This window comes from Scaptodrosophila lebanonensis, unplaced genomic scaffold (genome assembly GCF_003285725.1).
Source record: "Scaptodrosophila lebanonensis strain 11010-0011.00,11010-0021.00 unplaced genomic scaffold, SlebRS2 tig00000061-arrow-pilon, whole genome shotgun sequence".
Classification (NCBI taxonomy): Eukaryota; Metazoa; Arthropoda; class Insecta; order Diptera; family Drosophilidae; genus Scaptodrosophila; species Scaptodrosophila lebanonensis.
Window position 1 is genome coordinate 3485298 of NW_022060554.1, and position 27683 is coordinate 3512980.

Consider the following 27683-nt stretch of genomic DNA (forward strand, 5'->3'; position numbering starts at 1 on the left):
AAATGTTCATTTAAATACCTTAAATGCCTTCCTACTGGTAACTTATAAGGTGAAAACATATGGGTAGGTTATGCACACACAAAATAAATACCGGGTTAAGACGGGCAATACCTGCTAGTTTACATATAAGACTACAATAGAGGAACAGTCTTTGCAATCTTACAACGAATAAAACTAAACAGTTTTGTGTGTTTCTTTTTATACTCTGTACATAAAATATACAAGAGTATATTAGGTTTGCGGGAGCTGAAAATGTAACAGGCAGAAGGAAGCGTGGCAGGACAAAGGGTGATAGGAAATACAAGTTTTGTGCGAATGTATGTAACACAAAAAGTATATATATTCTTATTCAGGGTGACAAGCCGAGTCGATATAGCCATGTCCGTCTGCCCGTCCGTCCGTCCGTCTGTATGAGCGCAAGGATCTCAGAAGGTACAAGAGCTAGAATAATCAAACACGGTATCCATATTCTCCTAAGTCCGAGAAAGGACGAGTTTGTGTTTTTATACCCTGTACCCAAAGAGTACAAGGGTATATTAGTTTTGTGCGAGTGTACATGGAACACACAGAAGGAGGCGTGGCAGACCCCACAAAATATATATATTCTTGATCAGCATGACAAGCCGAGTCGATATAGCCATGTCCGTCTGTCTGTCTGTATGAACGCAAGGATCTCAGAAAGTATAAGAGCTAAAATAACTAAACTTGGTATTTAGATTCTCCTGAGCCCAAGAAAGGGCGAGTTTGTTCATTTTTCCCGATTAACATTTGTGTCTTTTCGTGCATTACTGAGTCAATACGATCACGCCACGATCAAAAAGCACTTACAATGCCCATCTCAATTTCAAATTCTCAAAAATGTAAAGTCGGGTGTCCCGACTTTGAAATACTCTGTACATATGTTTAGAATAATTATAGAAATTAACAAGAGAGAACGCTACAGTAGAGCAAGCCCGACAGTGTAATACCCTGTACCCAGGTAAACTTCCGTCACTGAGTTATATGCACCCATAGCAGCAGCAAAAAGAGGAAGAAGAAGAGCGATCTTGTTGCTGCAGTTTGTGGGTTGTACTGGCGAGAATTTGTTTCGCTAATAACTTTTCTTAGAATTGAAAGAATTGAATAAAATTTTGAACAACAATAGACAATTATATATAAATTATATGTGCAAAGTTTGGTTTACGTAGCATTTGAAATGTGGACGCTATTGACGAAATTCTGCAGCGGGGGGAAGGGGGGAAAATTAAAAAAAAAACAAGAGAGAACGCTACAGTCGAGCAAGCCCGACAGTGTAATACCCTGTACCCAGGTAAACTTCCGTCACTGAGTTATATGCACCCATAGCAGCAAAAAGAGGAAGAAGAAGAGCGAACTTGTTGCTGCAGTTTGGGGGGGTTGTACTGGCGAGAATTTGTTTCGCTAATAACTTTTCTTAGAATTGACCGAATTGAATAAACAACAGTAGACAATAATATATAAATTATGTGTGCAAAGTTTGGTTTAGGTAGCATTTGAAATGTGGACGCTATTGACGAAATTCTGTAGCGGGGGAAGGGGGGGAAAATTAAAAAAAAAAAAATAAACTCGTCCTTACTCGGACCTAGGAGAATCTGGATGCCAAGTTTGGTTATTCTAGCTTTTATAGTTTCTGAGATCCTCGCGTTCATCCAGACGGACGGACAGACGGACGGACATGTCTAGATCGATTTCTCTCGTCATGCTGATCAAGAATATATATACTTTATGGGGTCGGAGATGCTTCCTTCTGTATGTTACATACTTTGCACAAACCTAATATACCCTTTTTACCCTACGGGTACAGGGTATAAAAATAAACTCGTCCTTACTCGGACCTAGGAGAATCTGGATGCCAACTTTGGTTATTCTAGCTTTTATAGTTTCTGAGATCCTCGCGTTCATCCAGACGGACGGACAGACGGACATGTCTAGATCGATTTCTCTCGTCATGCTGATCAAGAATATATATACTTTATGGGGTCGGAGATGCTTCCTTCTGTATGTTACATACTTTGCACAAACCTAATATACCCTTTTTACCCTACGGGTACAGGGTATAAAAAAATTAAGAGAATTAAACAAAAATTTTTATCGATTTTACCTCTCTTGGTATTCGAACTCACGTAAAGGGTGTATAATTTCACATATACAAAGCAATTGCGTCTATGTGAGTGTATGTATGTTTATGCTCGTATATTCGTGTCTGTGAAAGCATGTTCGCAGTCAACAAAAGCACCAGCATCAAGAACAGCTGCGGGCAGCGCTGCAGCAGCAAACATATTTATGGCTATAACTTCTTGTTAAATCGGTCTATCATAATGAAACTTGGCATACGGATAAATAATTACTAACTGGGGGTATTTGCAAAATTTTAGTTCGATATGCCAAGAGTTACGCGAGTTAGAGAAAATCGCGATTTTCATGGGAGAGGGGGGAGGGAGGGAAATACCAAAATACATATTTTCTGCGTATTCACATAATAAAATTTGGTGTCCCTAGGTCTTATAGTCTCCGAGATAAAGGCGATTATGCGAATGGAAAATCGGGAAAACCCCCATAGGGGGGAAGTGGGGGGGGGGGGGGGGAATCACAAAAAATAAAACAAACTAGCACAGCGTACACATAAAACGCATCTCTGTGCAAAATTTGGTGTCCCTACCTCTTATAGTCTCTGAGATCCAGTTGCTCATACGGACAGACGGACAGACAGACAGGGCTAGATCGTCTCGTCTCGTCATGCTGATCAAGAATATATATACTTTGTGGGGTCTGCTACGCCTCCTTCTTCCTGTTGCATTTTATGTACAGAGTATGGAAACATATACATACAAGTATGTACATATTTATGCATCCATGGGTTTTGTTTTGTTAATCTTTACTGTTTTAACCGTACGTAGAGAACCGTGTGTTTGTAGTCTGTCAAGGGCGTACGCAGGTTTTCTGAAGGGGGTCCAAAAAAAAACTTTTGAAAATTTTAAATCGTTTTTAAATAATTAATATTTCTTGTCATGTGTACATACATTTACACATTAGTGTCTCACATTTTGGCTTTGGCTATTTCAATCGTTTGTACGTAACTACATGAACAGATGCTTGTATGTGTGTGTGTGTATGTGTACTAAGTTGTCCCCAAATGTGTGATATGCATTTTATGTTGCTTGTTCTGCCTGCATTTGTAAAGCGAAACCCGTATTTCAATAATTTAAAAAATCCTTAAATGCAAAGTTGCAGATTTAGTTACCTTGATTACATTATCCAAATTGGAAATCGATCGGACAAAATTTATAACTCAAACTTTTCATTTGAAAACAAGTAAAAAAGCTAAAGTCGGATGTCCCGACTTTGAAATACTCTGTACATATGTTTAGAATAATTATAGAAATTAAAAAAATTAAGAGAATTAAACAAAAATTTTGATCGATTTTACCTCTCTTGGTATTCGAACTCACGTAAAGGGTGTATAATTGCACATTTACATAGCAATTGCGTCAATGTGAGTCTATGTATGTTTAAGCTCGTATATTCGTGTCTGTGTAAACATGTTAGCAGTCAACCAAACAGCACCATCAACATCAGCCGCGGGCATCGCTTGAGCAGCGCTGCAGCAGCAAATATATTTATGGCTATAACTTCTTGTTAAATCGGTCATCATAGTGACACTTGGCATACGGACACATAATAACTAACTGTTAGATAGGAGTTAGAGAAAATCTCGATTTACATGGGAGAGGGGGGAGGGAGGGAATTTCCAAAATACACATTTTCTGCGTATTTCCATAAGGCATCTGGGACTAAAATTTGGTGACCGTAGGTGTTATAGTCTCGGAGATATAGGCGATTATACGAATGGAAAATCGGGAAAACCCTCATAGGGGGGAAGTGGGTGGGAAAATCAAAAAAATAAAACAAACTTGCACAGCGTACACACATAACGCATCTTTGTCCAAAGTTTGGTGTCTCTACCTCTTGTAGTCTCTGAGATCCAGGTGTTCATACGGACATACATACAAATTTTGGAAATACCCCCAGTTAGTAATTATATGTCCTTATGCCAAGAGTCCGATTTAACATGGTGTTATAGCCATAAATATATTTGCTGCCGCAGCGCTGCTCAAGCGCTGCCTGCGGCTGTTGTTGATGCTGTTGCTTTGGTTGACTGCGAACATGCTTACACAGACACGAATAGACGCGCATAGATACGCAATTATACACCCTTTACGTGAGTTCGAATACCAAAAGAGATAAAATCGATCAAATTTTTATAGCCTGTACCCAAAGGGTGAAAGGCTATACTAGTTTTGTGCGCATGTATGTAACACACAGAAGGAGGCGTGGCAGACCCCATAAAGTATATATATTTTTGATCAGGATGAGAAGACGAGTCGATATAGCCATGTCCGTCTGACCGTCTGTCTGTATGAGCGCAAGGATCTCCGAAAGTATAAGAGCTAGAATAACCAAACTTGGTATACAGATTGTCCTGAGACCGAGAAAGGACGAGTTTGTTAATTTTTTCTGATCCACCCCCCCCCCCCCCCACTCCCCCCCTATTGCGGATTTTCTATAACTCCCGTAATTCTTGGAATTTTGAACTAAAATAGTAGTCTCATTAGGTTAGTAATTATATATCCGTATACCAAGTTTCATTATGATAGAATGATCGGAAAGAAAGTTATAGCCATATAACCAGGCCCAATGCACACATACATACATATGTACAAGTACACAAACACGCATAAGGCACGATTCTGATGTAAATGTATGTATGCATGCATGGAATATTTTACATTTAATTAGTTAATATTTAGTTAATTAATTAAATTAATTTAGTTAATTAATTAAATTAAATTAATTAATTAATTTAATTACTTTTTTGTGGGGTGGTACAGGGTATTTAAGAGTTGAGCCTGCTCGACTTTAGCATTCCTTTCTTGTTTTTAATTGTCTTACTTTTTTAATTTCTATAATTATTCTAAACATATGTACAGAGTATTTCAAAGTCGGGACACCCGACTTTAGCTTTTTTACTTGTTTTTTTTTATTTTCTATAATTATTGTAAACATATGTACAGAGTATTTCAAAGTCGGGACATCCGACTTTAGCTTTTTTACTTGTTGTTCTACTCTAAATGTTTTAATGCTATAACTCAATTAGGCGTGTCGAGCATTTTATATTTCGAGGTTTTCTGAGCTATACGTATATCTATTGATTCTGAGGTGATAGGTCGTTACATGTCCAATAGCCCAAATAACAGGCTAAATATTTTTAAACCGGCAGGAAATCGCAGTGCTCAAAACGCGCTCTGCAGTAATTACCAAATGCCAAAGTTGAACTAACGGTTTTTGTCTCATCACTGACGGCATCATCAGCGTCATCATCAACTTCTGCCCAAGTAGACACATGATTTCAACGGCGTTTGTATAAAAACACATCTAAATTGCAAATTAAGCAACAAATTTCATCAACAATATTTGAATTTGAATTTAAATGTGGCAACACGTTGGAGAGCCAGCCCTAGACGCAAAGGGAAAGAAACGAATTAAAGCGGAGACAACAACCCACAAACCAAAAATGTAAAATTGGTTTGGCTTGTAAACTTTGGATGATAAGGTTTCGGGTAGTGCGGTCAGCGGGGACGTGGGTGTGACATTTTCGAGTTGCACTGGCTGACGTCAACACCGAGAACACAACAATGGCAGCCATTTCAGTTTGCTTTTCTCTTTCCCCATTTTTTTTGTACCCGCATACGAGCTCTCAGTTTGTGAGTGTGCGAGTGTGTGTTCTGGTTGGCCTGTGTATTTTGTTGTTTGTTTGTCAAAAGAAGCAATTTACGTGCAAAATAACTCAAGTGTCATGCAAATTTCATTTATTTTTCACAAGAAAAAAAATTCACGTACCGGCACCGGTTAGCGCTACGTTGTCATAGAGAGCTCAAGCTGTCACTCTTTATAATTATTATTCACTATACTCGAAGCGTAAAAATGGATTTAACTTAAACTAGTCTACAGAGGATTGTAGAAACAAGATGTTTGAAATTGATAGAAGAATTTCCGAGTTGATCAAACATATTTTTCACTGTGCTCTATGAGTGCACGCACATAATTTAGCTACTCACCGGCATTGTTTGACTTCCGTGTAAATTGGTTATTGCTGATTGTGCCTCTTGTTGCGAACCAAATTTAATGAAAGCGCAGCCTAAAATTATAAATTAGAGTTTAAGTAAAATGTAAGAATGATTTGTTATTAACATGAAATTGTTGAGGTCTTGTAACACTCTGGGTTTTATTAAGTGTCGTTCTCAATGGGTCCGAATATCCAACTATAGCATGTATGTACATTCGTATGTATGTATGTATGTATACATTGGACAATCGAGCACTGTTGTTTGATTGTAATAAATAATGTTCTATGGTTTTAAATCAAATTTTTAAAACGAACAAGTAAAAAAACTAAAGTCGGGTGTCCCGACTTTGAAATACTCTGTACAATAATTATAGAAATTTAAATAATAAAATTCGACACTCCTCCTTTGGTATTTGAACTCACGTAAATGGGGTATGCCTGCACAGTACAGAGTTTAGTCGCAGCGGCAGCTAGCGCTTGGGCAGAGATTATATTTATGGGGAAAACTTCCTTAAAAATCTGACAATCATGATGAAATATGGACACATAATCACTAACTAAATACTAACTAATTCCAAGAATTAAGGATGTTATGGGGCTATAACTAATTGCGAAGGAGAGAGGTGTCCCTACGCCTTATAGTTTCCAAAATATACGAGATTATTTATTATTATTTCCTACACAATACTCCCATGGCACAAAACACTCTCTAAAAAAAAACATACCACATGTAGGAACAAATCCCTCCTAAAACATGCGAGCTGACAAGCCGAAAGGCAGACAAGCGCAAATTTCGCGAGCAAACAACGCGAGATGTAGCACAAAAGAGAAAAGATGAGGGGGCAAGGGGATTTCTGCGCTGAAAATTTACAAAATATAAAGTGTAAAAAATGCAAGTGGATTTTTGTTTGGTGCCACATGGTGTTCTTCTTTTGTATGTTTTTGTGTTGATGTGACAACAAAATCCTGAGGAACACACAAAAACACACACAGATTCCAAGCCAGATAGTCGGTCTAATGGACAGTGGAACGGGCATACACAAGTGCAAATCAGCGTCGATGTTTGTTGCGCGCTTAACAATAAAAAATAAAATATTTTGTTGACTGTTAATCCGCAATGCACAGAAGCGCATGGAAGGGCAGGAACGAAAAAGAATAAGGGAAAAAGAAAAATGGTAGCCAGGCCGGACAAAAAAGCAAAAGAAAAACAAAGCAACTGCCAAGCATTTTGGAAAGCTTAAATCAAAGTCAACTTTTAGTTTTTTCGTTGCCATTTATCGTGATCCATCAGATCTAGCTTACTTCTGTAAAAACTACGGGAACTTATTTATTACCATGAATTACTACCAGTAGCTAGTGTTCGTATGTCAAATTATAAGGACTTGCGTGGAAGAGACAAGCTCCGCCCATCGTTCACTCTCTCCGTCATATGGTTTCTAATTACAGTTGCTTATGCAGGTTTCATCGATTTCCGACCCACGTCTTTTGACAATCCACATATTGAGAATAAGTCCACCACACCCTATAACTGTAAACTTGACATGTATCGTAGATATAACAAGGGGCTTTAGATTTGTAATCGATAAAATCAGAAGTTCCTATTTATTGATTGAAGAAAACGCTGACCAAATCTTTTCAAACCCAATTTTGGATCCTATTGGTGCAATCAGAAATTTCAATCTGAAAGAGAAGTTTAGGCGCTATATTTGTATAGGGCTAGTAAGTTATTCCCACCCAGACTAGCCAAGTTGTTTAGGTAAAAGAAAATGCCGTTGAAGTTTAATGTAAGTACGCCTATTATTACCAACTGCTTTATTAAAATTTTACAGCCCATTGCAAACAAACTAAGCTCCAAATAGCCAATTAGTACACATCAACTTTCCCATCTTAGGTATTTACGTTGATAACTAAGCGCTTGGAACTTTCGCATTTTGTCATTTATCTTAACTCACTAAGATCCAGGATAATTTGTGGAACTTTAAGTCATTAAATTAATTAAAAGAAAATCAAGCAACAGTAGTTACTGTCAAAGGAGTGAGCGCAACGAATATTTAAGGGATGTCCATAGGCTGGGGCTTTGAAGTCTTGCAGCAAAAACAAAATTCAATTTACATACAAATCAAAAGCAAGACTGGACACTTCAGCATCTGCCGCATTATAATTAAACGACAGCCGAGTTGAAAAGTTACTGTGGATGAAGCAGTAGCTGACTTTTAAAGCTAACGAAGTGCGAGCTTTAATTACTAAAGCACTTGGCTGGGGCTGGAGATAGGACAATTAGTAGAAATTAAAAAGGAAGCAGTTGAATCTTGAACTCAGGCAAAAGCGAAAATGCAGGTGCATTTGATGATACTGAGCGCAATGCAAATGACAATACAAAAGTTTTGTTGCCATCAACATACTTGTGCTAGCTTAATAAAAAGAAAACTAGCGTTGTTTAACAAGCAGTGATAACGAATGCCTACCGACGCTGAGCTTCTTGTGCTTTTGGAATACCATTTTTCATTGCTTTTAATGTACGAGTATGTTGCCATCTATGACCAAAAACCTAAGCCTTGGCACGACACTATTCCGTTCGCATATGACAAATTGCCGCCGGTCAAATACATAACTGTACCATGGCGTGGTCATTGGTGGGCAACCGGAAACAAGGATAACGAGCGTGTTGTGCGGCAGCCTGTGCTATGGCGAAAACTGGGCGATATGGTTAGTCATTTGAGCAGCGGTGGCAGCAGTCAGAAAGGCTTGGCATGTCCCCGTCGCCTGCTGCTGCATGGAACAAGTATTTTAAAATCCAATTAAAAACACCCTAGTGGGATTTTTCAATCGCTGTTACTGTTTCTGCTGCCTATACTAGTATGGCTGCTGATGATGTTCACAACAACGGCCGAGCGACAAAGTTGCATTAAGCGCCAGCCGTTAGTCGTTTCCCATGTGCGCCTCGACATTGTGGGTGGACGGACACGTTGATGGCTAGTGCATGTTTGCCTCTTTGGCTCAAAATCGTACCATGAATCTTGTTGGTCGACGTTTACGCTTATTACGTGCAGCAGTAGCAGCGGCAGCAACAGCGCCGGTTGCAGCGTCTGTGGCAGCAAGGCTATCGAGGTTATTTAATGTATGTGGTGTCGATGATGACGCGGGACGCAACAACTGGCGCCCATATCAGCAGCAATACAAACAAAGCCATACCCTTGGTAAGGTAAAGCTATATTCCTTGCATTTTTGTGCGGAAACTAGCAATTCGATGTATTTTTCGTTCCAATGCGTTTTAATTTCAATAAAAAGCTAAAGGCTTATAGCCAGGAAATAAAGATTTAATTAAAATAACACAACAATTACTAAAGTTTATTTGGAAGAGCCTGCGTTCCAACTCATCTAACAAATTACAGAACTAATGTGAAAATCATGTTGCATTAGCATGCACCCAACGAAACGATACACTATCACCAAACGTATTTAAATGTGTGTTTGGTCCCATATTAAAGGAAGATGAAACGATTCTTGATTAGAAGAACAAGACGAGTCGATATACATATCCATGTCCGTCTGTGCTTACGTCCAAGGATCTCAGAAAGTATAAGAGTTGCAAATTGGCCTGTTATTTCTACAATATAATTGAAGCCTTTATAATTTGACACCGAAGAAATTAGATCAGACACATTAAGAAATCAGATCTTGTTTATTGGAAAATAGAACAATTTACAAAAATTCTGTGAAGCAGCTGCAAATACTTAAGTTCTATAGAATATTTGGCAATAGGCAGCAGAAAACTGGTAACTAGTGACAAACAAGCAGACAAACCTATATCTGTACAAAACAAACAAATTTTTCGGCTAATATTAACAAATGTTTCAAAAAGTGCTGGGAGTTGTAGGCGACTGGTTGCAGTCATGTACTTCTGTACGAGTCCTTCTCTTGGTGTCATCTGTCTTTGTTAAAGAGGTTTGTCAACATGGCTTATAACAACCTATCTCCGTTTGCACCCAGTGCGAGACCCAAAAGACCAACACCTCAAAGAAATAATATTTTAGCTTTTGTTATAGGCCTTCTCGACCCGTGCCCAGCAGTTCTACATCAAGTTTCTGTTTCTTTTGTGTAGCATCCTTTTCTACGTTATTTACACAGCACTTGTAAAAAACAAGTAGAGAAGCTAAAGTCGGGTATCCCGACTTTGAAATACTCTGTACAGGGACACCCGACTTTAGCTTTTTTATTTATTTTCGTAATTCTGAACAGACAAACTTTGTGGAGAGTAATACTTTAAACTTGTCCGTGAACCGCGCATTTATTTCGTGTAAAATGCTTACTATTATTTAATACATAAAGTTATCTTTTAGTTTATTGCGTAACTATACTACAACTAACTCTTATATAGTGGTAGAACAGAACGTTATGAGGATAAAATGTTGCAAGACCATTGCTGACAGTAAAGGCTGATATATTTGTGTTCACATTGAAAATAAGCGTGGCCCAGAAAAAAGTGTCTGAAAGGTAATTATACCCTGTACCCAAAGGGTGAAAGGGTATACTAGTTTTGTGCGAATGTATGTAACAGGCAGAAGGAGTAAAGTATATATATTCTTGATCAGGATGAGAAGACGAGTCGATATAGCCATGTCCATCTGTCCGTCCGTCTGTATGAACGCAAGGATCTCCGCAAGTATAAGAGCTAGAATAACCAAACTTGGTATACAGATTCTCCTGAGCCCGAGGAAGGACGAGTTTGTTCATTTTTCCCGATGCGCCCCCCCCCAATCCCCCCCTAATCAAGATTTTCTATAACTCCCGTAATTCTTGGAATTAAAAAAAAAAAAAAAATTTAAAATTTGGTAGACACATCCAGTTAGTAATTATATATCTGTATACCAAGTTGCATTATGATAGGTTGATCAGAAAGAAAGTTATAGCCATATTTAATTAAATTAAATTAATTTATTTTTTTGTGGGGTGGTACAGGGTATTTAAGAGTTGAGCCTGCTCGACTTTAGCATTCCTTTCTTGTTTTTATACTCTGTACATGAAATGTACAGAAGTATATTAGGTTTGCGGGAGCTGAAAAATGAAACAGGCAGAAGAAGGCGTGGCAGACCACACAAAGTATATATATTCTTGATCAGCATGACAAGACGAGTCGATCTAGCCCTGTCTGTCTGTCCGTCCGTATGAACACCTGGATCTCAGAGACACCAAATTTAGCACAAAGATGCCTTATGTGTGTATTCTATACGAGGTTGTTTTATTTTTTTTATTTTCCCCCCACTTCCCCCCTATGGGGGTTTTCCCGATTTTCCATTCGTATAATCGCCTATATCTCGGAGACTATAAGACCTAGGAACATCAACTTTTAGTCCCAGATACCTTATGTGAATACGCAGAAAATGTATATTTTGGAATTTCCCTCCCTCCCCCCTCTCCCATGCAAATCGTAACTCCCGTAATTCTTGGAATTTCGAACTAAAATTGGAAATACCCCCAGTTGGTTATTATGTGTCCGTGTGCCAAGTTTCACTATGATAGACCGATTTAACAAGAAGTTATAGCCATAAATATATTTGCTGCTGCAGCGCTGCTCAAGCGCTGCCCGCGGCTGTTGTTGATGCTGGTACTTTGGTTGACCTCACAAATGTTTACACAGACACGAATAGATGCGCATAGGCATACATACACTCACACAGATGCAATTGCTATGTAAATGTGCAATTATACACCCTTAACGTGAGTTCAAATACCGAGAAAGGTAAAATCGATCAAATTTTTATACTCTGTACATGAAATGTACAGAAGTATATTAGGTTTGCGGGAGCTGAAAAATGTAACAGGCAGAAGGAGGCGTGGCAGACCCCACAAAGTATATATATTCTTGATCAGCATGACGAGACGAGTCGATCTAGCCCTGTCTGTCTGTCTGTCCGTCTGTCCGTCTGTCCGTCTGTCAGTCTGTCCGTCTGTCCGTCTGTCCGTCCGTATGAACACCTGGATCTCAGAGACTATAAGAGATAGAGACACCAAATTTTGCACAAAGATGCGTTATGTGTGTATTCTATACGAGTTTGTTTTATTTTTTTGATTTTCCCCCCCACTTCCCCCCTATGGGGGTTTTCCCGATTTTCCATTCGTATAATCGCCTATATCTCAGAGACTATAAAACCTAGGAACACCAAATTTTAGTCCCAGATGCCTTATGTGAATACGCAGAAAATGTATATTTTGGAATTTCCCTCCCTCCCCCCTCTACCCCGCAAATCGTAACTCCCGTAATTCTTGGAATTTCGAACTAAAATTTTGCAAATACCCCCAGTTAGTTATTATGTGTCCGTATGCCAAGTTTCACTATGATAGACCGATTTAACAAGAAGTTATAGCCATAAATATATTTGCTGCTGCAGCGCTGCCCGCGGCTGTTGTTGATGTTGCTGTTTGGTTGAATGCGAAAATGCTTACACAGACACGAATAGATGCGCATAGGCATACATACACTCACACAGACGCAATTGCTATGTAAATGTGCAATTATAAACCCCTTACGTGAGTTCGAATACCGAGAGAGCTAAAATCGATCAAATTTTTTTTTTATTTTATTATTAATTTTTTTTATTTTCTATAATTATTGTAAACATATGTACAGAGTATTTCAAAGTCGGGACACCCGACTTTAGCTTTTTTACTTGTTTTTTTTAATTTTTTTATTTTCTATAATTATTGTAAACATATGTACAGAGTATTTCAAAGTCGGGACACCCGACTTTAGCTTTTTTACTTGTTTTTGACTTACTCTTTGCGATAAAGATCTTATAAAAGAAGCTTTAAGATTCGTAAGTGACAAAACTGAAACCGCTTAAAATAGTTTCCCTGAACTCTTTCTGGCAGCACTCGCAGCAAAGTCATTTTTGCTAGCAACAGTTTTTGAAACGCCACGCCACAAACAAGGTAAAAGCTTAACAACAACCGCAGCAAAAGCAAATACTAGAGCTGAGGTGCACACGCGGTGTACGGGGTTGTGGTGTAGTGTCAGCCACCGCAACATAATAATTATGCAACAGAAACCGCAATGAATATGGGCGGCAACAAAAACAATAGCAACGACAGAAGCGACGGCGCAACAACTTGACTGGATGTAGGTTTTGATTTTGGCCTGCCAGTAAATTGTTTTCCCAGGCGAAAGTGTGAACAAAAAGCTGTTGTTGTTGATGTTTTTGTCGTGTTGCGTGTGTTGTATGATTGAAAAAACCCACAGAAACGTTAAACCACAAAGTCAAATGCAACTATAACCGCATAGCAGTGGGCGGAGGGTAAGCGCTGTGGACTATGGTCACCTGCACGTATCATATTTAAAGGAGTGCAGACTGGAGTGAGGTAGACCCTTCTGTTGCATTACTTTTCGGTCACCACTGGTTCACTGCCGCCTTTATTTATTTGCACACTTATTTAGCTACATAACCCCTAGTAAAGCCTCATAACCTAATAGCGAGTCTCTGCATCTTAACATTATTGCCGTCTGAAGCGAGCAGCAGGTCGCGGGCTCTGCCCTAAACCACAGCAGTAGCTCTATTCGACGACCATGTGCCGGCTACGACACGGAAATCAATTTAGGTGGCTTATGTTTAACTTCAAAGCGTCCAGAAATTACAGAGTCAACTGAGAAAATAAAATGGTACAGGTAAAACACACAGTCAGCCTAATAAAGCTTACTTAAAAGACTGTAACGTATACATACTTTGTTTTTAGTCCCAGCTAATTGTATTTTGTAAGCCAAATTTAATGCACAGTCTTAAGCTGGAAGAGTCGATTGAAAAAGCTGAACCTCCGCCTTGTGTTTGCATTGACTGTGCACTTAAGACAAAGACATTATTTATTTTAATGTCAAGTAGAAATGACCAGAAAAATTTGGCCACATGGCAAAGCTAGCCATAATTTCTTGCGGATACAAGTCGCCATTGAAGCTGGCGTAATATCATTATCTCTCAGGGGAAAATACACGTAAATTTTAATACTTACACATAGATTTAAATATTTTCTCCATCTATTTTTGCAATTCATGTTTAATATAAACATATTAAGTTCACAGTGAAGGTTTTTAATCATAAGTGTTGGCATGGGTTCGATTAAAGATTAAGAGGTACAAGAGTACATTATGTTTGCGGGAAGTAAAAATGTAACAGACAGAAGGAGGTGTGGCAGACCCCACAATATATATATATTGTTAATAAGCATGACAAGAGGAATCGGTCTAGCACTCTCTGTCTATCCGTCCGCCTGCATGTTCACTTGTCCGTCCGCTAGTCCGTCCGCTAGTCCGTCCGTCTGTCCTTCCGTATGAGCACCTGGATCTCGGAGATTATAATATACGCAGTACGAGTATGCTATTTTTATAGCCTGTACCCAAAGGGTAAAGGGTATACTAGTTTTGTAGTCACATTAAGTTAGTGATTATATCCGTATACCAAGTTTCATTATGAGAGGTTGATCAGAAAGAACGTTATAGCCATATAACCAGGCCCAATGCACACATACATACATATGTACAAGTACACAAAAACGCATAGACACGATTCTGATGTAAATGTATGTATGCATGTATGGAATATTTTATATTTAATTTAGTTAATTAATTAAATTAAATTAATTAATTAATTTAATTTCTTTTTGTGGGGTGGTACAGGGTATTTAAGAGTTGAGCCAGCTCGACTTTAGCATTCCTTTCTTGTTTTTAATTTTCCTTTTTTGTGGAGAGTACAGGCTATTTTACTGTCGGGCTTGCTCGACTGTAGTGTTCTCTCTTGTTTTTAATAATCCCCCACATTTTTCGTTAGTCATCTACCAAGGCAGGTACAATCGATAAAAATTTTTGCACATTTTTTAAATTTTAGTAATTATTCTACCCATATGAACAGAGTATTTCAAAGTCTACTTGTTTTGACATAAAAGCCGGTAAATTTCTTACAAACTTGTCAATTTAATTGACTTAAATATAGTAAACTTGCATAAAGTTCCTTAGTTATTTTGAAGGCTCATTTTAGTTTTTAATTAGCATTATTTTTTTAGGATCACAACGCCAGAGTATTAGTTTGTAAGTCCTTGACATCATTGTACTCTCTGAAATGGTTCTTGTAAAGTATGAGAGATTACCACCAATACTGCTTTTTATAAGGGTATGTTTATGCTGAAACACAATTTACATGAAATGAGTAAGCTGGGGGTGTGTTCGGTCACATTCAGACCCAATTGGGGGTGTTTATCAGAGTGTATCCGTATATAATTAGAACAACAACCACACAACAAGTGAAGCGTCGAGTACGTGCAAATCAGACCAAAAATTTAAATTGGAGTTAAAATTTTGGAAAATGTTTTTGATGATGATACATTTGCATGTGTGTCTCCACGTAAATATGTGTTTGAATGTTTGGGTGTGTATGTGTCTGTAGATAACTTTGTATTGAACAGGGGTATTCTGACTATCTGCTCGGTTGTTTGGGTTTTGGCCTCATACTTTGGCCAGCGAACATCCCTTCGCCACATGTCTATGTCTCTATGCCATTTTATGAAAACAAGTATATCGAATTTTAATTACATTTGCTTCATGTGTACTAACGTAGACTTGCACTGTGTGCTCAACTGGACATGCCTGTGTGTGTTCCTTGCTTTTGGTTACGGCAGCCAGCAGTAGATACAAACAAATATAAACACACATCCATAAACTCAAAAATATTAGTTTTGATTGAGTGTTACCGACAACTGTAGATCGTCGACATAACATGAGGATTTTGGCCTATTTTAATAAATTTAAAATTAAATTGGGTAGATGTAAATAAATTGTTTATTTGGTTTCATAACATAGCTAAAGCGCTTTTTTATAGAACCATTGCACTATGGTCCCACAGCGGCATAAAATCGAAAAATTTCTGAAAATATTTTTGGGATATAAATACAATTTCAATAAATAGACAACCCAATTAAAACAAAACTTTTTTTAGCTTTGTTGCAACCCTGTTAATTTGGCACACTCATGAACTTAGCTGAACGGTGACAGCCCTGGCATTTGCAAATTGGAGGAAACTTTTTGCCAACTTTCGCTTATCATGAAAGCGGTTCTATTTGTTTAAAAATAAAAGTATATGTATGGAAAGCAAAGATCAAGGTATGTAGAATCAATTTCTAACCCATATCGTGACGTCATTGTATGTGTGTTCGTGTTATCCAGTATTTTGTGTGTTTCTATTTAGCAGGAATGTATAATAAAAGTAATTGTGTTTTGTGGACTATTACTTTCGCAGAGCGCGTCAGAGCGTGGAGCTGACAATGTCAATGACAATGTCTTAACAAAAGTACACATATTCATAATTATTAAGTCTCCTTTGCCCGTTTTCGAAAAAATCGCTTTCATTGCAGCAAAACTCCTATTTGGGCACGTAGAAATTGTTTACATTTAGAGCATCAACATAGACTCAGAAAACGCATTTAAGCAGTATATATTGCAGAAAATTAAAGTAAAAGTCGTAGATGAACATAATACTATGTAGATGTCGGAAAAAGTAAAAGCCTTCGCCAATTATATTAAAAGCTTTTAACATGGTTGTAGAAGTTGATGGTCATTTTGAGTATTGATTAAAAACGGTACAGTCGTAGTACCGATAATACCGGAGTGAAATTGAAAGCATGTCGAACGAGTGTTTTAGCTCGTTGGCCGGTATGGCCACCAGTATGCCGGTGCAAGTCTTTTGAATGGCCTCTACGTCTGCATAACGCTTTCCTTTCATGGGCAAATGCATTTTTCCGAAAAGGTAGAAGTCGCACGGTGCCATATCAGGTGAATACGGCGAGTGGTTAATGGTTAAAATGTGATCTTTGGTCAAATAATCGGTCACAAGCGTCGATCGTCTGAGCAATTTTTGGTCGTCAGTCAATTTGTGCGGAACAAACCATGCACACACCTTTCGTAAGCCCAAATGTTCGGTCAAAATGCGATAAATCGATGTTTTGGAGATGTTCAATTCCATTTCCATCAATTTCAATGATGATTTCGGCTGATTTTTGATCAATTCACGCACAGTTACGATGGATTTTTCGGTGATCACGAATTTTGATTGGCCCACATGTTGATCGTCATTTATGTCCTCACGACCACTTTGAAAACGTTGAAACCACTCGTGCACTCTGCTACGGGATAGGCAATCATCGCCATAAACTCAGAATATATATACTTTATGGGGTCGGAGATGCTTCCTTCTGTATGTTACATACTTTGCACAAACCTAATATACCCTTTTTACTCTACGGGTACAGGGTATAAAAAAGGGAATGTATATATATATATATATATGATCAGCATGACGAGAGAAATCGATCTAGACATGTCCGTCCGTCTGTCCGTCCATCTGGATGAACGCGAGGATCTCAGAAACTATAAAAGCTAGAATAACCAAAGTTGGCATCCAGATTCTCCTAGGTCCGAGAAAGGACGAGTTTATTTTTTTTTTTTTTGAATTTCCCCTCCCCCCCCCCCCCCTTCCCACGCTACAGAATTTCATCAATAGCGTCCACATTTCAAATGCTACCTAAACCAAACTTTGCACACATCATATATATATAATTATCTACTGTTGTTTAAAATTTTTCAATTCGGTCAATTCTAAGAAAAGTTATTAGCGAAACAAATTCTCGCCAGTACAAACCCCACAAACTGCAGCAACAAGTTCGCTCTTCTTCTTCCTCTTTTTGCTGCTGCTATGGGCGCATATAACTCAGTGACGGAAGTTTACATGGGTACAGGGTATTACACTGTCGGGCTTGCTCGACTGTAGCGTTCTCTCTTGTTACCCTACGGGTACAGGGTATAAAAACCGGTAATTGATTAACTTCATATTTTAATGATAATGCACATTAGATTTTTAACGCCTATTTACTCTGGTCGTGTGACAATAACAGGGATATTATAAAATTTGTTGTGCCGATAATATGCCTGTCAGTAGACAGGGCTGATATTTAATAAGGGCGTCGTATGCCATCCTTATAAAGATACTTGTATAAACAAACTTAGACACGGGCAGTGGAAGCGGCAATGTGCGTAAAATAAATTATCTATGAGCTAACATCAATATCAATTTAAGTGGAGCTGGGGAGAGCATCTGTAGGCCGACGATATATGAGCCGTCAGCTTTATTTTTGCTCAATTGGGATTCGTTATTATGCAAGCATTGAAACCAATCGGCTGCCTCAGACAAATGGGCCAGCCAAGCAAATTATATTAGTTTTTCTATATTGTAGCCAAACAAATATAGTAAGTGGAATCCCTAATGGCTGATAAACTTTCAAACTAATATTTTATTAATACGTAAGCCCTGAAACTCCTTCATGTAGGTTAATTAAATTTCGGCAAGAATGACAGCACGGAGGCTGCTGCTTATAACCTAAAGTGACAGTTGGCGGCAGTGGAGCAGACTCATACACGTACTAATACATGAGCTGATATGTAACCCTTTCCAATGCATTAACTTTATTCAATGCTTAAAAAACTTTTTGACATTTGTATTTAGAAGGGCATAGAGCAACGAACTAAGGTTGGGAAAATCCGGCCGTATGCTTTTAATTTTTTCAAGCAAAGAAACTTTGTCTGCAGCGGAAATCAGTTGCTTCGGGCAAAAGCTGTCCCAAAACATTTTCGTAACGTGACTCGGAGCTCATGATATCGTGTGCAGAGTACGGCCAAATCTAATTTCCGTAGCTCTACTGCTTTATTAAACTATTACAAGAGAAGCTAAGGCATGGCACTATTCTAAACGCAGTCAACGTCAACGCCCACTTGTGATATTAAAAAAGTTATTTAGAATTATGCTGTACTAGAGGTATACTATACTCGTATATAAAAACACACGAAACGAAATGTGTTAATAAAGCGCACTCCTCGCCACCACATGACCATAATGAAAGAAAATTGCTGGCTGGTCTTTGGGGCCTCCGTTGGTTGTTACTGTATTGGCCGATGCCATGTGTTGCCTGTTTACAGACATCCAGGCTGTCAAGCAGCCCAATGCGTAAGATGGTTGGATTTTATGACCTGGCTCAAATTTTGCGGTCTCGTGTACGTTTAATTGCTTTGACCTTTGAAATGTTGCGCTATTGAAGGCAGTGTGGTTGGCATTGCATGTTAATTAGCGCTAGGCAGGTCCGCGTTTGTCAAGACCCCATGTTGACTAGGCCAAACGGTACCCAGCACACGGCACACGGACCATAAAGACAACAGGGTGACTTGGATCACAAAAGTGGACAAGAAGTCGCCGGGCAACGTGTGTGATAAAAATTTATTGGCTTTGCGGCTGCTGCGGTGGTGGCCGTTGCGGTTAGGTAGTTAATTTTTTAAGATAAAGTTTTGCTATATTGCAATTAAATTTAAGCTGCGCTAAACTGCGTTGCACAAAGGAATCCTGGCGACCGCACCAACAACGGCAAAGTTTTCTCGGCAATCGGAAAACTTATTTCTGCCTTTGGTATGTTTTATAATTCCTGCTTGTGAGCCATTTTGCAGCCCGTCAACGACTTTTGGCTTACTCAGCAATAACTAAAAACAAGAATATACCGGCAACAAGGGCAGCCATAGTGCGACTGGCTTAAATGGCACTTATGAGCTTATATCAAAACTTACATTATTATTATTATTTTTCTTCTATTTTTTACAGTGTCGTTTTTGGGCGAGTAATATATAAGTATGTAGTTGAATGGAGTTGTGTGGAGTTTCACAAAGTTTTGCCCATCTCAGTAGACATGGACGCTATAGACTCAGTTGGTTTGCTGTCGCGAGGAGTTAATTTTAATTAAGGCGCATTAGAAATGAGTTTTATTGCGCCTTAGGTGCATATGTACACTGCTGGTCTTAGGTTAGATGCACGCTTACATGCATTAAAATTTGTTTAATATTTATTACTTCAATGATGATTGAAAAAAAATTTATATACAAATACAATGATACTTTAAGTATATTTATTTAAATGATTTTCAAAATTTAACAAAATTGTGTTTTTCCAATATTTTCTTAAAGTTACCAAAAATATTCGAGCTTTTTATACCCTGTACCCAAAGGGTAAAAGGGTATATTAGTTTTGTGCGAGTATACATGGACAGAAGGAGGCGTGGTAGACCCCAAAAATTATATATATTCTTGATCAGGATGACAAGCCGAGTCGATATAGTCTGTCCGTCTGTCTGTATGAACGCAAGGATCTCAGAAAGTTTGTTTATTTTTGTACTCTGTACATAAAATGTACAAAAGTATATTAGGTTTGCGGGAGCTGAAAATGTAACAGGCAGAAGTAGGCGTGGCAGACCCCACAAAGTATATATATTCTTGATCAGCATGTCTGTCTGTCAGTATGAATCTGGATCTCAGAGACTATAAGAGGTAGAGACACCAAACTTTGCACAAATATGCGTTATGTGTGTACGCTGTGCAAGTTTGTTTTATTTTTTTGATTTTCCCCCCACTTCGCCCCTATGGAGGTTTTCCCGATTTTCGATTATACGAATTATATCTCGGAGACTATAAGACCTACGGACACCATATTTTAGTCTCACATGCCTTATGTGAATACGCAAAACACCATGCAAATCGCGATTTTCTCTAACTCCCGTAATCCTTAGAATTTCGAACTAAAAGTACAAGTACCCCCAGTTAGTTATTTTTTGATCGTATGCCAAGTTTCACTATGGTAGACCGATTTAATAAGAAGTTATAGCCATAAATATATTTGCTCAAGCGCTGTCCAAGCGCTGCCCGCGGCTGTTGTTGATGATGGTGCTTTGGTTGACGGCGAACATGCTTAACATGCTCAGAAACTATAAAAGCTGTAACAACCAAAGTTGGTATCCAGATTCTCATAGGTCCGAGAAAGGACGAGTTTATTTTATTTTTTGGAATTTTTGCCCCCTTCCCCCGCTACAGAATTTTGTCAATAGCGTCCACATTTCAAATGCTACCTAAACCAAATTTTGCACATATAAAATCGATAATTATCTACTTTTGTTTTAAATTTCGGTTGGTTCTCAGAAAAGTTATTAGTGAAACAATTTTACTTCTGTACTACGCCCACAAGCTGCAGCATCAAGTTCGCTCTTCTTCTTCCTTTTGCTTCTGCTAGAGGCGCATATACCTCAGTTTACCGAAAGTTTACCTGGGTACAGGGTATTTCACTGTCGGGCTTGCTTGTTATACCCTGTACCCGGTAAAAGGGTATATTAGGTTTGTGCAAAGTATGAACCAGGCTGAAGGAAGCATCTCCGACCCCATATATATCAGCATGATGAAAGAAATCGATCAAAACATGTTCGTCCGTCTGCCCGTCTGTCTGGATGAACGTCTGGACTTTGATTGGTCGCACATTAACCAAGCTTGGTATATAGACGCTTCTGGTCACTAACCTACACGAGTTTATTTTATTATTTTGATTTTCGCTCCCTGCTACAGAATTTCGTCAATACTTTTCATTTCAAAAGCGACATAAGCCAAACTTTGCATAATTTATGTATAAATATATACTTTTGTTTTACATTTGATTGAAACCCGCTAATTATAAGAAAAGTTATTAGCGAATAAATTTCACTCCAGTACTACGCCCACAATCTGCAGCATCAAGTTCGCTTTTCTTCTTCCACTTTTTGCTTCTGATAGGAGCGCAAATAACTTAATGCCGGAAGTTGGTCTGGGTACAGGGTATTTTACTGTCTTGCTTGTCAGACTATGGCTTTCCCTCGTGCTTAGAGCAAGATTTATTTCGGAGGAATTGTAGTTAGGTGTGTAAATAAGAGGAAGAGGTGTGGCCAGTTTTACAAAAGAATCTGAATTTAAACACTTGCAACGAACACTCACTGTCCACTCTAATTCGCAACTCTCTCAAGCAACTGACTCTTCTAGCTTCCTGTTCGATTCTCAAGCGTATCGATAATTACCGATGCCGTACTAGGCCAGTAGGGCAATCTTCTCTCGCCTTATTCCCCATATCCTACATGTATTGATATAATTTCGACTCACATAGACGCAATTGCAATGTAAATGTGCAATTATACACCCTTTAAGTGAGTTCGGATACCGAAAGAGGTAAAATCGACCAACATTTTTATACTCTGTACATGAAATGTACAAGACTATAGTATATTAGGTTTGCGGGAAGTGAAAAATGTAACAGGCAGAAGGAGGCGTGGCAGACCCCACAAAGTATATATATTCTTGATCAGCATGACAAGACGAGTCGATCTAGTCCTGTCTGTCCGTCTGTCAGTCTGTCCATCTGTATGAACACCTGGATCTCAGAGACTATAAGAGCTAAAGACACCAAATTTTGCACAAAGATGCCTTATGTGTGTACGCTACACGAGTTCGTTTTATTTTTTTCCACTTTCCCCCTATGGGGGTTTTTCCGAGTTTCCATTCGTATAATCGCCTATATCTCGGAGACTATAAGATATAGGGACACCAAATTTTAGTCCAAGATGCCTTATGGGTTCCACAAAGGTGCCTTATGTGTGTACGTTATACGAGTATGTGTTATTTATTTTATTTATTTATCAGGAAGTTATAGCCATATATATAATATTTCTTAATTCATAACCTATATTCGTAAAATAGCTTGCCAGGCTAATAGGCCTGCAAAAAAAACGTTCGAATCGCGCAAATGCCACTTTAACGTCACTTATGGCAACTGTATGTCAACAGCAAGCTCGGATACGTCCGCACTGCTACTTATGCAAATGATTGGCTGCCGGACTCGACACCCATTGTTGCTCATATGTATGTATGTACTTGTAACGTGGAAAGTTTGATTACCGCCATCATTGCATCCACATTTTAGAATGCAGAGTGCAACAGACGGTCCTCTGCCTCTGTCGGATGGTGGGGGTAAACAATTGTGTTGATTGCATACAATATAGACAAGACGTCTCCTCACGATCAACAACAACAATGCCGGCAGAGAGAATAAGGACAACTTTGCGGCCGCCTTCCTGACAATGAAGTGCATGCATGAATATTCTAATCAAATAAGCCAGGCAGGCTGGCAGGCAGGCAAAGAGTCACACTCTAGGCACATGGTAAATACATATAGACACTACACATACACACATGCATAACACATCATTGTCAGGCTGTAAAATGTTCATATCCAAGAGTGTGTGCGTGTGCAGTAGCAACAGCCCGTTCGACTCACAGTCACCTATGTATGTGTCAGTGCCACAGCCAACGTTGCCGCCACAGTGCTTTGTGTTTTGCTGGCTGGCAAAGTTTCAAAGTCATTCGAAGCCCGTTCCTCAACGCCCGCATTACCTCCTTGCAACCACTCCTCGCTTCATTCGTTTCGTTTCATTCACTCACTGAAATCGAATTTGCATAATTTAACGTGATGGTTGCGCTTATTCCTGTTGTCTGTCAGACCAGCCCCCGTTATTATTATTGTTGTTGTTGCTTGCGTTTTCTTTTGCTTCGCCGAGGACAATCAACACGAAGGCTCGGCAAAGCAGGAGCAGTGGCAGTCACCACATTTGCCACCACATGCATCATCATTTGCATACATTTTGAAATTGTATTCCACGGCAGCCCGCCAGTCTGTCATTGCTGCCCCCACACAATTTCGTTGGTTTCTGCGCGTGCTTACACTTTTTATGGTACCTTAGCCCCTTTCTTGATCTTTCCTGGTGCTGCTGTTACTTGACTCGATTTTCTTTTAATATAATTCGTTGACTCCCACACATACACGCGTACTCACACATACATATATTAACAGTCGAACGCAAGAAAAATTGACGTTGATGGATTTTGGCACTTACACAGGCTAGCGCCTGTCACTTCGTCAACTTTCAGCTGACTTTGAAGTGCACTTTAATGAAGAGTGATATGTTGGCATCTCCCAGCGACTGACAGTTTTCGCGGTTTTGAACTACGCCATATTTTAACCTTTTTACATTGACACTCTTAATATAAAGTCGTGACAAAAGCCAGGGTTGACTGAATATGTCGAAAACTTTACTGTGTTGGTCACACGACTTTGTTTGTGAGTATGTTGGTAAAAAAATCTGAATCCTGAACTATTAGCTTGCGTGTGCGTATAAAATGATTGAATCTTGTACACGCTCAGATAATAAATAATTCCGAAAAAGGAATGCTTGAGTCGAGCGAATAAATACCCAGTACCCGCTCCCACAAAAACAAAAACAACTTTTTATAGCCTGTACCGAAAGGGTGAAAGGCTATACTAGTTTTGTGCGAATGTATGTAACAGGCAGAACGAGGCGTGGCAGACCCCACAAGACCCCATATATTCTTGATCAGGGCGAAAAGCCGAGTCGATATAGCCATGTCCGTCTGTATGAGCGCAAGGATCTCAGAAGGTACAAGAGCCCTAGGGGGGTCAAGTTTACTTTTTTATTTTGATACACCCCCCTACTCCACGGCAATTCGTGTTTTTTTTAACTTCCGTAATTCTTGGAATTTTGAAATCAATTTTGGTAGTTACATCCAGTTAGTGCTTATGTGTCTGTGTGCCAAGTTTCACCATATTTGAAATTTCGAAATTCCAAGAATTACGGGAGTTACGATTTGCGGTATCACATAAGGCATCTTGGACTAAAATTTGGTGTCCCTAGGTCTTATAGTCTCCGCGATATAGGCGATTATACGAATGGAAAGGCGGGAAAACCCCCATAGGGGGGAAGTGGGGGGGGGGGGGGAATCAAAAAAATAAAACAAACTCGTACAGCGTACACACATAAGGCATCTTTGTGCTAAATTTGGTGTCGCTAGCTCTTATAGTCTCTGAGATCCAGGTGTTCACACGGACGAACAGACTGACAGACGGACAGACAGGCAGACAGGGCTAGATCGACTCGTCTTGTCATGCTGATCAAGAATATATATACTTTGTGGGGTCTGCCACGCCTCCTTCTGCCTGTTACATTTTTCAACTCCCGCAAACCTAATATAATCCTGTACATTTCACGTACAGAGTATAATAAGCCCGATCGCTTGTTGTGCACTTATCTGGGAGCTAAACTATTTTAAGGGCAAATCCGATAGAAAACAAGTAGAAAAGCTAAAGTTGGGTGTTCCGACTTTGAAATACTCAGTACATATGAAGAAGTCGGGTGTTCCGACTTTGAAATACTCAGTACATATGAAGAAGAATTTTAAGAAAATTTTAAAAATTAAGAAAATTAAAAAAAAAACAAGAAACGAGCAGGCTCAAATCTTAAATACCCTGTACCGCCCCACAAAAAAAGAAATTAAATTTATTAAATTAATTTAATTTACTTAATTAACTAAATGAAATAAAAAATAATAAATAAATAAATAAAATGAACAAACTCGTCCTTTCCCGGTCATAAGAGAATCTGGATACCAAGGTTGGTTGCTCTAGCTCTTATTCTTTCTGAGATCCTTGCATTCATACAGACGGACGGACAGCGGGACATGGCTGTATCGACTAATCTTGCCATCCTGATCAATAATATATATACTTTGAGGTCTGCCACGCCTCCTTCTGTGTGTTGCATACATTCGCACAAAACTAGTATAGCCTTTGGGTCTATAAAAATATCAAAGGCATCTCGATAGACAGAACATCCAGGATCCAAGCGATACATACTAACAGTTTATTGCCCACAAATTATTCGTGGAATGACTCGAGCTTCCGAATTTTCGCGAAAAGACTGCAGCTGGTTGGTACTACTTGTATTTCTAAACGATCATTCCATGTCGCCTAGTCAGTGATCACAATATCTGGAAAAATCAGCGTTCACAACCATGGCTCAAACTTGGTGCAATCAAATCTGACAGGTTGACGGACAGGCGGAGAGACAAGAATATAATTTGTGGGATCAGCCGTGCGTCCTTCTGTCCGTTACATTTGTCACTTTGCATAAACCTAATATAAAATACTCTTGTGTCTTTCAAGTACAGAGTCAGAACAAGATAGAACGCTACAGTCGAGCAAGCCCGACAGTAAAATACCCAGTACTCTCCACAAAAAAGGAAAATTTAAGAAAAAAATTTAAAAATTTAATTAATTAATTAAATTAAATATCAATACATGCATACATACATAAGTGTTGATATCCAAACTTTGTACACATAATTTAAATATAATTATCTACTGTTGCATAACATTTTATTCAATTCTGTCAATTCTAAGAAAAGTTATTAGCGAAACAAATTCTCGCCAGTACAACCCCACAAACTGCAGCAACAAGTTCGCTCTTCTTCTTCCTCTTTTTGCTGCTGCTATGGGCGCATATAACTCAGTGACGGAAGTTTACCTGGATACAGGGTATTACACTGTCGAGCTTGCTCGACTGTAGCGTTCTCTCTTGTTACCCTTCGGGTACAGGGTATAAAAACATAAAAGCATACATTTATCGGTATTATGTCGATGTGTGTCTTTTTCAGAATGTGCGTGTTCACACGAGCCTAAATGTATGTATGAACAGAACAGTTGTTGGTGGAGAGTAGACAGAGATTACGGAGTGCGACATATTTGACCATATTTGCAACGCAATACCTGGTCGTTGGGTGTGCTCTATCTCCGCCTAGGCGAGTGTTATTTTAAATGCACCTAAAAGACCAACAATCGGCGAAGAACTTAAAAAATACTACATACTAAGTACATGTGTATACGGATATATGTATATACTCGTATGTAGATATTAAGATTTTATATACAAAGTGTCACAGGCCACCCCAAGCATACTATCACCCCCGCGCCATTCGGCAACGCCTTCCATGCATATCAAAATGGCAACAATAAACGCCAACAAAAGACAACAAAAATAACAACAAAAAACAATAACAAACAGCAACATACAGAAAATACATACAACAAAGGCAGAGGCAGTCATATTCTAAATATAAGCAACATAAAAATACACATAACACACACAGTCAAACAAGCAACGTGTGTAAAACCAAAAGTTTTAGCATAATAAAATGAAATGGTATTTTTAAAAACTTCTCGGATATTAAAACAAACAAAACTTTTCGTTGCTTCCATGTTGTTGTTTATTTTACGCCCATCGCCCAGCGCCCTTGTGTGTTGGCATTTTTAAGTAAAAATACACCCGGGAACATTTCGACTTATTCCGAAAAAATACATACATACATAAACGTACATACAAATTTGCATACACATACTATATGTAAATGCAAATAGTAAGCGTGTAAAACGACGCGGGTCACCGTTCTGGTAAAAGCAAACAACTTTAATTGAACTGTTTACCCGGTTTTTATTATACCCTGTACCCGTAGGATATAAAGGCTATATTAGGTTTGTGCAAAGTATGTAACATGCAGAAGAAAGCATCTCCGGCCCCATTAAGTATATATTCTGAATCAGCATGCCGAGAGAAATCGATCTAGACACATCCGCCCGTCCGTCCTTTTGGATGAACGCAAGGATCTCGGAAACTATAAGAGCTGGGATAACCAAAGTTAGTATCCAGATTCTCCTAGGTCCGGGAAAGGACGAGTTCATTATTTTTTATACCCTGTACCCAAAGGGTACAAGGGTATATT

The 27683-nt window shown here is 38.8% G+C and overlaps 1 protein-coding gene across 1 annotated transcript in view; it reads right to left on the reverse strand.

Annotated features, from left to right (window-relative positions):
- LOC115624964 (CUGBP Elav-like family member 4) overlaps positions 1-27683 on the reverse strand; it is a 247570-nt gene that overhangs the window by 75205 nt on the left and 144682 nt on the right. Inside the window, exon 4 of the mRNA XM_030519819.1 lies at positions 6135-6214. Coding sequence (XP_030375679.1) covers positions 6135-6214 — 80 coding nt within the window. The remainder of the gene's footprint in view (positions 1-6134; positions 6215-27683) is intronic.